The sequence below is a fragment of the Tasmannia lanceolata genome, unplaced genomic scaffold, assembly GCF_043159265.1.
Source record: "Tasmannia lanceolata isolate RefF3 unplaced genomic scaffold, GAP_Taslan_0.1 ptg000006l, whole genome shotgun sequence".
NCBI classification, from domain to species: Eukaryota; Viridiplantae; Streptophyta; class Magnoliopsida; order Canellales; family Winteraceae; genus Tasmannia; species Tasmannia lanceolata.
Genome location: NW_027518683.1, coordinates 15,769,513 through 15,779,983, shown reverse-complemented (window position 1 = coordinate 15,779,983; position 10,471 = coordinate 15,769,513). Strand labels below are relative to the sequence as shown.

The window sequence follows — 10,471 nt, the reverse complement described above, 5'->3', positions numbered from 1 at the left end:
GTGTTATAACTGCAGGGCAATCTGAGATTGGCTACTTTTTTTGTTGGAAATATTGAGGTCTCTATGTATCTTTTTGGGAAAGATTTTTTCATTTGCTTTTGTTCTATACTTCCATTTAGTTTGTTTACTATTTTACGGATTTCCCTTCGGTTCATACATCCTTCAGCATAGAGAACACCTTTTTTTTGTTGTTTACTTCCATTGGTTGGTATGTTACTGTTGATATAATCCATCATATCCCATGCTTTTCTTTAGTGTATTTTCTTTTATAAAGATAGTTAGGAAAAATATGCAGATGACAAATCTCAATGCTGATGGATTTGATTAAAATAATATGCAGATGGGAGCATGAGAGCTTGAAAACCCTGGTAACACTAATCATTCAAAGTCAGTTTTATTGACATTTCAAACCTATTATTAGTAAGTTATAAATTTAGCCTTCTGTTTACATGGACGTATAATCTTCTATCCGTAAGTCATGTGTCATGTACTATATTGGATTTTTTTTCTTTTGAATGCTTTGCATCTTGCACGTACTCAGCACCTTGAGGTTAATGAGTATTTTTTAGATATATTTCTGCCTTTTAGCATACTTTACACAGATATTACATCTCCTCTCTTCCCTTTTAGGTAATATTAAAAGTTGTTTCATATTTAACGTATTGATTCTCTTAATATCTTTTGCTATGGTATGGTTTGAGAGGGTATGTTGAAAAGAAGTTTAAGGTACTTAAAATTTTCCGAATTTGCTCTCTTTTCTTCAAAAGAAAGAAAATCAGGTGTCGTTGAACCACATGGTAGTCCAATAAACAGCACACTTGACTCCTGTGAAAATGATAGTGTTCATTTGTTTAGGGTAATCCAATCCGGTAAATGGCTAAATGCAAATATTTGGAGCGCTGCATGGCCAATATTCGAAACAGGTTATTCATACAATATCTTATGACCTTCTTCTTCTTACTGTGGGATTTGTGCATGAAATTACTATTTTCTGATGTCTTGCCCTCAGAAATTAATTGATGGCTCTTCAATTAGCTTCATGCACCCTTTTTGCTTCCTGTACTGACAATCCGTACAATTTTTCTTCCTTTTTTTGAAGAACATATAAACCACTATAAATATATTCTATTGTACATTGCCCACTGTCCATAGAACATGATTTTGGTTTCTTTATGTTTTTGAATGCAGGGTTTTCAACCTTCCGTTTTAACGACATTCATCTCCCATTTTAAATTATCCGCAGCAAACAGGCAATGGTGTAATCCCTAAAGAAGATTCAAGCAAAATGGTACCAAGGCATTGGTATCCCACCGTGTCCTCTAACATATTTTGACGAATAATATTTTTCTTGGGGCTGAGAACTAAAATCATAGTGGGCGCTGCTTACTTTTGCATGTGAAACAAATAAATGTAGAAAGTAGCGACCTGCACGTATTCATGTATTTAAGAATCTTAGTGGGCGCTGCTTACTTTTGCATTGGCCTCTACTGACCCCTGTGCTTTCTAGGTAAAGTTTGAAACCACCAGTTGGGAAAAGCACTAGAAGAGTCAGCAATTGACATGGAGGAGGCTAAGGCCTGTCCTCTGGCTATGGCTTGAGGTGGAAAATGCTTGTTATCAAGATGTGTTTGATTACCAAGAAATGTGTCTGATCCACTGGTTCAGATGCACTCTATTTTCTGGACGAAAGATTGTGGAAGGTGTGATCATGAAGTGGGTTTTAATCAGGCTTTCCTATTCGAGGAAGATGAGGAGCCATCTCTTACATGGAGCGTTTCCATCAGTGTGTTGCTTATTGCATGTGCGAGTGGGAATTTACTAATATGATGGCATCACCAATGAATATGAAGTCATATCATTTATTTATTTATTTTCGTTTTTTTACAATTCTAATGCATTCTTGTATGTATCATTTGCTGCTGCTTTTTTCGCCTTGTGTGCAACAAGCTCTGAAGCTGAGGGAGAGGTATTCTAACCCTAAAAAATGAGTAGGGGTTGGCATCAAATGAAGAGGGAACTTTCAAAAGCTATGACACATTTCAACTATTTGGTTGATACATTTGAAATGTTAGACGGTGTAAAGAAAATGTTTTTTGCTTGTAGGTGATGAGGCTTGCTTGTAGTTGATGAGACTGTTAACTGAGTGCGACTAATGATCTGCGTCCAACTCTCAAGATTATAGTAATATTCTACTGTGCACTTTTCAAGCAGTACCTTCACTGATTACTCTCAGTGTGATAAAAATGAAGTTGTACTTCTCTAAGCAAGGTAGAGTTCTTTTAGTCTTTTGAGTGGCCACTAAACTCTAGGACTTTCTTTTACTATTTCTGTTACTTTTGATGTTTCTTTTCCTTGTTGAATTCCTTACAGCCCATGTGATTTTCATAACTGGTCAGTATTTTTGTGGTGGTAATAATGGTATACATCACAGCAAAGAAGGATGTCCTTGGACACAATTAGACAGTGGATATTCATTTCGTTTCCACAATCGAGGGCTTCAGTTTAAGAAATGCCATTTTGGTGAATGGCCATCATTGTACAATTAGAACCAATTCTTCCTGGGTCTGCAGCGAATGTGGGAAGTGAGCCTTTTTCTGTAACATATTGAGCTGTCAAAGTTGCCACAATATAAAGCTCTGTATTCTTCCATTGCGATATTGTGCAACGAACACTATAGAAACCATGTTTCTTAAATATCTTAGTGGCACGTGCAATGCACGTTCATTTTTTACTAGTTACTCTAAAAGCTTAAGCTCTTAGAGTTTGGTATTATTTATTTCAACATTATTGGTGGGATCGGGAAATTGATAAACAAATAATTACTCCAACACACAATACAATTTGTGAACTCTGACCAATATGAAAGGAACAAGTTATCAAATGAAAAGTTTAGGGATATATAAAAACAATTGTATGAAACCCAAATAAAGGACCACCTTCATGTCTCATGCGCATAACCTAATATGGTACGACGAGTGCTATCCTTGATATTTGATCCAACATCAGTCCCTTAAAGGAGGTAATCTTGATAGTGAGATTAGAATTTTTTATTTTATTTTTTGGTCGGTAATTTGGGGTGAGGCAGACCCCACCAGCTATATTAAATAAAACAGAATTACAATCTTGGATAAGCCATGCCGGAAAAATCTTCCGATACAATGCTTAAAAGCTCATCTCTCCAAATGTGAGTTAGAGTCCAGCGGTCGAGAGAATTGAGGATGGTTCTGAGTTTTTCAAGGGATGGGATATTCTACTCTTATCTCTTTTTATGTTTATTATTTTTGGGTAGGCAAGCTGGGATCGAACCTACGACTCAAGGTTGAGATACAACGCCTCAACCATTGAGCTACAGGCCCAAACCCCTTGCTATGTTTATCATAACATCTTTCTATGTATATCATCTAAGTGCTCTATATAAGCACTGAAATCTCTTTTAAAACAATTCAAGATTGGCAGGAATCCTAAATTTGTCATGAAACAACCAATTACTCTAAAAGCTTAAGCTCTTAGAGTTTGGTATTATTTATTTCAACATTATTGGTGGGATCAGGAAATTGATGAACAAATAATTACTATAACAGACAATACAAATTGTGAACTCTGACCAATACGAAAGGAACAAGTTATCAAATGAAAAGTTTTGGGGTATATAAAAACAATTGTATGAAACCCAAATAATGGACCACCTGCGTGTCTCATGCGCATAAGTAGAATACCGCTTATTTGTATTTTTACCAATTCTACTTTATTTTAGCCAATTTTGTAAATTTAAGCCGGTTTTTGGCCAAGTTTTACCAGGGTGAATCAGCATCTGGTAGCAAAATGAATACAACAGCAGGAAGAGGAGACTTGGGAAGGCATGATTGAGGATGGGACGAGAAGCGACTAAGAAACAAAGGAAAAAATTGATTGTATCTTGGGTGGAGATTTTTTCCTTGTTTTCTGCATTTTCTGACCCTCTAACTCACTTGGTCCCTCTCAGGTCTCTGCCGTCCCTCACAATTGGATATGTTTATATTCCAATAAAAAAATTTCATGTATGCCAAACATGGCCTACGAAAAGAAGATGAAACATGTGGGACAGTTCCAATAAACAATTCCAGATGAAACGAAGGGTCCAAGAAGGAAATTTTACTTTTAGGCCCTGTTTGGGTTGCAAGAAAAACATTTTTGAGGGAAACTTTTTTCTTGGGAAACTTTTTCCTTTCCGTGATTTAGTAGGAACTAATATAATTAGGGAATTGCTAGCATCAATCGCAAAAGGCATTTTGCGGCTGGTCTGTCGCAAGTCAGACCAGGCACCTCGTTAATGAAGAAAACAGCTTTTGTCTCAATTCACGAGATAGCTACAGACTGCCCACGAAAAGCCTTTTGGGATGGACTCTAGCAAATCCCATATAAATTATGGTAAATTTAGAGGAACCATAAAATTGAAGGTTCCTCGAATAGGGTTGGCTCAAAGTTATAAGTTTTCATATGTAAATAAAGTAGAAAATTTTGAAAATATTTTTTCTTAAGAATTCCAGCAGTTCCATTTTTTCGTGAAATGGTAAGAATTTATTGGAACTCAAAACCATGACGGAGACAGTCATTGGACTAAGTACAAGGCTGAAAAGAAACAAAACAATAAAAGCAACAAGGCTCGGGGGGGTAAAAAGTCAAAAAATCTCTAACTCCTTTAGTTAGTCCCTTCCGAAAAATGCTCTCATTCCTACCCACATTTGTTTGTCTTTTCTTGAAAATAAGTCAATTTCAGAAAGGGAAAAACCCACAATCAAGAGGGGTAGAAATCATGGAATCATTTGCTTAAGCAATACATAAAATATGTTTTAATTAAACAAAAGAAATTTGGTGTATCTGATGCCATTGAGGGCCGGGCCCTACTTGCTTATTCAACGGGCCGGGCCCTACTTGCGAAATTAGACGTCAAATCACCTTAAAAGCGGTGTGAATCATACTAGAAGGGGTGCAAATTTATCATCTCCCGAAGATTATCTTAGATTGTTGCTATAAATTGGCATTTTTATGTTGCACCTCTCAAAATTAGCGTTTAGATTTGGAGATTATTTTAAAAATTTTAGACCACTCTGATAGAAAATCCTGTAATTAATGACTAATTACCAATTCACGATTGCTTTTTTTTCCCACCAAGATTATTTGAAGTTCGTAAGTACGAACAACTCATTATAAACAAAAGAAATTCAAAGATCCTATAAATCTACCGTCATCAATCTCCAAACCCAACATCAATCTCTCTCTCTCTCTCTCTCTCTCTCTCTCTCTCTCTCTCTCTCTCTCTCTCTCTCGACATGGACATAGGTGAATATTCAGTCACCGTGAATCAGAAAGACATCGTGACGGCATGGTTGCCGGTGCAACAGCACAGGGTACCATTATCCAACCTTGACTTGCTATTGCCTCCCTTAGATGTAGGTATTTTCTTCTGTTACAAAAAGCCCACTAACCAAAACAGTCTCACCTTCTCATCCATGGTCAGTACTCTCAAAAAATCGCTTGCCCAAGCTCTAGTATCATTCAATGTGCTCTCCGGAGAGGTCGTCATGAACTCAGCTGGTGAGCCGGAGATACTTTTTAACAATCGTGGCGTGGACTTCTTCGAAGCCTACGCCGATGTGGAGTTTAGAGACCTTGAATTATATAATCCAGATGCCAACGTAGAAGGGAAGCTTGTGCCCAAGAAAAAGGAGGGGGTGTTGTGTGTTCAGGTAAGATATTTAGACTTCAATTCCTTGCTTTGTTTAGATTGAAAAGACACCCATTACAGTAGTTAAAATCTAGAAGTTTTGCTGGTAAAATTATCTTGAGCTCATCTTACTACAATTTTGTTTTTTTTTTTTGGTTTTTGAAATGGTTGGTATTTTATTAAGGGAAATGATTTCAGAGTTCCAATGTTCTGATAAACATGCGCTCCACATGTTTGCAGTGTAGGCTTTAAGAGCTTTTTGAGAACCGTAATATTCCTCAGACAGCCCTTTAAATACTACACGACAAAAGCTGGAGCGCCTGTTTATCAAAACATTAGAGCGCAGAAATCATTTCCGGTCCCTTTATTTATTATGAAGGAAATAAGAAACAAGGGAGATGTACAATAAGCATGATAAATATAGTGTTCAAGGAGGAAGGTGATCAAGAAACAAGGAAGATGTACAATAAGCATGGTAAATATAGTGTCCAAGGAGGAAAGTGATCGAATAGCTTCAAATTGTCCCGATTGACCTTGGCTCTAGCTAGGCGATTCGCCTCCATATTAACTGACGTCCTTACACCAAATTATTTTGTTTCCTTAAGCTAATCCATGGGACTACCCATAACCAATCAAAGGGGAGCATAGTTACAAGGTGAGAGTAGTTATCATGATATGAGATTATTCACCAATTTCATTATAATATATTGTCAACTTTTGGTGAACTCATATTTTACCAATATTTATATTAATCATTAATATTATTATAATTATATAGTTTTTTTTTTACTTGCTACCTATATATTACGGATATATTGTTGATAACTCAATTCATTACCATACAACGTGTTACTTATTGATTCCTGATGAACCCCCCCTTTTTTTTTGACGAGGGTGAAGTGTAGTTTTCTTTTTCTAAAAAAATCAATTATTTTTTAAAAAAACACATATAAAAGCGTAGTTTTAAATTCAAAATATACATGTGAACCCTCGCTAAAACAAAAGGCTACAGATTTTGGCACAATCATGTTTTGATAATATCACAAACTCATCTTGTCTTTTATTATTTAAACAGCCGGAGTTCCCAAAAGGCTCTCATAAGCCAATTAAAAAAGAAAAGACCAGCTGACTTTGCGCATTTATTAAAACATGGTACTGTGGTAGTGTCAATATCATAATTATCATTAGCCCAAAAAATTCCTCATGAGTTTTCAGCAACCAACTAATGGAATTTGAAATTAACAAATTTTAAATCTACAAAACCATATATTTTGTTTTCCTTGTATTTCATTTTGTTTTCATTGGCGTTTGTCTATCGTCTCTGAAACATTTCTAATGCGTTTCCTAAGATGTTTCTCGATGCATTTCTTATATAATTTTATATCCTTTTCCAAGTTTCATGTTTTCCCTATATTTTTTTCCCAATGTTTCTTATTTCTGTTTCACATTTTGCTTCCGGATTTTAGTTTGAAAACAGTGTAAAAGAGGGTTCATGATCAAGCTATTGTATGTTGTCCTGGCAGCGTTTCTTGCATTTTAAGCGAGAAAATCAGGTTTTAAAAATCTCTCCTGCATCCTAAGATTTCTAAAACCTGAAAATATGTGAGGATCTGCTACTCTCTTGCTGAAGGGAAGAAGGGCGAGAAGTAAAAAATGAGTAAAAAACGACGGCTGGTCCGCTACTTCTCTTGTCTCTTATCTACAATTTTGAAGAAATCTCGGATTCTAAAATCCGCATATCCAAACGGCCCCTAAGTCATGCTTACGTTGTACACAATTAGCACTTAGGCGTAGGAAAGGGAAGAGTGAAGAAATTCCAAAGAGAGAAGACTAGTCATGAAAATAATAGCTGGAAAAATAATATATTATTTGTCGTTTTGAGTAGAGCTTTTTAAATGTTACAAAATGTTACCTCTTGAATAGACATAAATAAATAAAATATGAAGGGTGTTTTTGTACATTGGCACCCTCTATTCCGATGTAGGACGCTCCATAAGATTTTGTGATTACACCTGAGTCAACATTCAAAATAATTTCAGATCTTAGGATATGGATCCATGTTTGGATCCAACTGTTGTGCCCTAAACATTCAAATCCTTTGGAACCATCGGATTGTCTGGATCCATTGATACCCCTACTCTTGTTGGACGACATATTAGCCAAGTTAGAAGACTATAGTAGGTGTTGGTTGTAACTTGTCGTGGGTGATTTAGTCAACTGATAAATAAGGTTATTAACAAATCTTGGCTCAGGTCGGGGTCTGAGGAACTTTCCTCAAACCCCTTGCTAATAGTCTAATAGCAAGGGGTGTGGAAATATCAGTTACTTCTGAAAATAAAAAGTAAGCATGGAATTGATATTTCCACACCCCACACTCTTTGCTATTATTGGGGTCTGAGGAACCTGAGCCAAGTTTTGTTCTTATTTCTGTCACTTTAGTCATACTTATTTGAAGTATTTTTCTTATCCTTGATCCTCAAAAAAGATGCGTGGAAATTCCTTGAATGGGTGTCAATAAACATTAAATCCAGTTTGACAACTTTACACCAATGGGGACACCCTTTCATCCTATTTTTGCAAGGGCGCCCTTCAGTCTAGCATTCCTCTTTTATATTTCTTCTTCTTTTTTTTTGAATTTTTTTCCTAATGGTTTTCACAGGCAACGGAGCTCAAGTGTGGGGCTGCCATGATTGCATGCACATTTGACCACCGGATTGCTGATGCCTACTCAATGAACATGTTTTTGGTAACATGGGCCGAGATGGCCCAATCGAAGCCCATCTCTATCTATCCATTTTTACAACGGTCATTGCTCAATCCACGTCCTCAGGGATCCTACGACTCATCCATCAACAACATGTACGTCCCAATTTCGTCAATGCCACCTCCATCAGATCCCGTGCCAGGAGCGGATCATGTCATAAGCCGAATTTACTCCGTGGCCTCAGAAGACATCGATTGGCTTCAAGCCCAAGTGAGCATTGGAGGGACTAGAAGAAGCAAGCTCGAATCTCTCAGCGCATTTCTATGGCAAATAGTTGCAAAGAGTGAGAAGGATGGAACGAAGAGAATCAAGATGGGTACTGTAAAACAACCAATTATTCCAAAAGCTGAAACCATTAGAGTTTGTGTGATTTAATCATTTGAGAAATTATATGGTGGCCGCTCATTACATATAAAGGGTGGAGAGAGAAAAATTCAACCACGTTGACTTTTAATAAAGGTAAAAGTAAAAGAAGGGAGTTTGACCTGGATAAAAAATCAAGGGGAGGGTTTTTTCTCTCTCTGCCCTTGCTGTTTGATGGGCAGCCACCATATAAAAACTCTAATCATTTATACTTAAACACGCCCTCTCACGTGTGGGCCTTTTTTTTTTTTTTCGGGAGGGGGGAGGGGGGCGCTTGGCTAAACTCGTGGCACATGTGGCCCCTCTTATGGGTTGGCCATACATGTGAATTTTTAATATCAATGAGTAATTGGGTTCAGAAACCAGGACTTGCTGCGAGGCAATAGCTCCAATACCATGTGAAACTATCAGTTACTCCAAAAGCTTAAGGGCTTGTTGATTTCAGATTGTGACAACCGATTGTGAACCCAAAACCTATTATGGGAAGCAAAATTACATTTAAATTTGAGTCCGCTAATAGGTTTGGGGCTAACAATTGGTTGTCACAATCTCAAACGAACAGGGCCTAAGCGGTGAGAGTTGGTGTTATTTAATCGTTTATACTTTAACAGGTACTGTCGTTGATGGACGGACTAGATTGAGCGCTGAGTATGGAGAATCCATGTTTAATTATTTTGGGAACGTGCTTTCAATTCCTTTCGGGAATGAGAGTGTAGAGGAGCTAACGAGAAAGCCCTTGAATTGGGTGGCGGGTGCTGTTCATGAGTATGTGAAGAGTGCAGCTACTAAGGAGCATTTCTTGGGGTTGATCGATTGGGTGGAGGTGCATCGACCGGAGCCGGGGGTGACAAAGATTTATGTAAAGGGTAGGGAAGATGGGGCGGCATTTGTGATGTCGTCAGGGCAGCGGTTTCCGGTGAAGGAGGTGGATTTCGGATGGGGGAGGCCAGTGTTTGGGTCATACCATTTTCCTTGGGGGGGTGAGTCCGGGTACGTAATGCCTATGCCGAGTACGAGCAGAGAGGGGGACTGGGTTATTTACATGCACTTGATGAAGAGTCAATTGGATTGTTTGGAGGTAAATGCCGGCCATATCTTTCGGCCGTTGACTGCTGACTATCTTGGCTTAGCTTAGGCCTTAGGGTGGTGGCTGCGAGGAAAACGTACAAGAGAACTTAGGATGTTCTCCTTTACTTTTGTCCCTTTTGAAATTATGTGCCTGTATGGATCGATTTCATCTTTTCAACTTGATTTTTTTTTAATGACAAAGAATTAAATTAACGGGGAAACAACCCGGCGATTGAGCCCAAAAGCTCACAATACAAAACTTGTCAGGGGGGTGGGGGAGAAAGTGGAAGGTTTCCAAAACTGGGTTGGAAACTCCTTCCCTAGCTTAATTTATCGGCTTCACTACTTGCCAACCTTCTTACATGATGAAATGAGACCAATGTTCCCTCCACGCAATTCAAGATCTCATCCATCCAATGAACAAACCACTAAGGATAAGGGAATTCAATTTGTTATCTTTTTCTTTTTCTTATTGTTCATTTTCTAATGAGGAGAATTTATATGGTGGACAACCGTGCATGCATGTACATTTTTTTTGGTGATCCAAATGATTCTTGATTGGGACCAGACAT

General features: G+C 37.7%; 1 protein-coding gene and 1 long non-coding RNA gene across 3 annotated transcripts; both read left to right on the top strand.

The window, feature by feature from the left end:
- On the top strand, window positions 1-1,887 carry LOC143878428 (uncharacterized). Of its 2 annotated transcripts, XR_013250961.1 has the most exons (3): window positions 1-420; window positions 1,189-1,302; window positions 1,508-1,887. It is a non-coding gene; the product is annotated as an uncharacterized LOC143878428 (long non-coding RNA). The 2 variants fall into 2 exon arrangements; XR_013250960.1 differs by lacking the exon at window positions 1-420 and having other exon boundaries at window positions 427-1,302.
- A 3,407-nt stretch (window positions 1,888-5,294) lies between these two features.
- Window positions 5,295-10,120, top strand: LOC143878427 (coniferyl alcohol acyltransferase-like). Its single transcript, XM_077380722.1, has 3 exons — window positions 5,295-5,726; window positions 8,364-8,784; window positions 9,443-10,120. Exons 1-3 carry the CDS (start codon window positions 5,310-5,312, stop codon window positions 9,964-9,966), a joined length of 1,362 nt encoding a protein of 453 aa, XP_077236837.1. The 5' UTR covers window positions 5,295-5,309; the 3' UTR covers window positions 9,967-10,120.
- Window positions 10,121-10,471: the final 351 nt, after the last annotated feature.

Coding starts and splice junctions, on each gene's coding strand:
- LOC143878427 (XM_077380722.1), top strand. CDS start 5,310: ATGGACATAGGTGAATATTCAGTCACCGTGAATCAGAAAGACATCGTG. Junction 5,727..8,363: donor AGGGGGTGTTGTGTGTTCAG/GTAAGATATTTA, acceptor TGGTTTTCACAG/GCAACGGAGCTCAAGTGTGG. Junction 8,785..9,442: donor AACGAAGAGAATCAAGATGG/GTACTGTAAAAC, acceptor ATACTTTAACAG/GTACTGTCGTTGATGGACGG.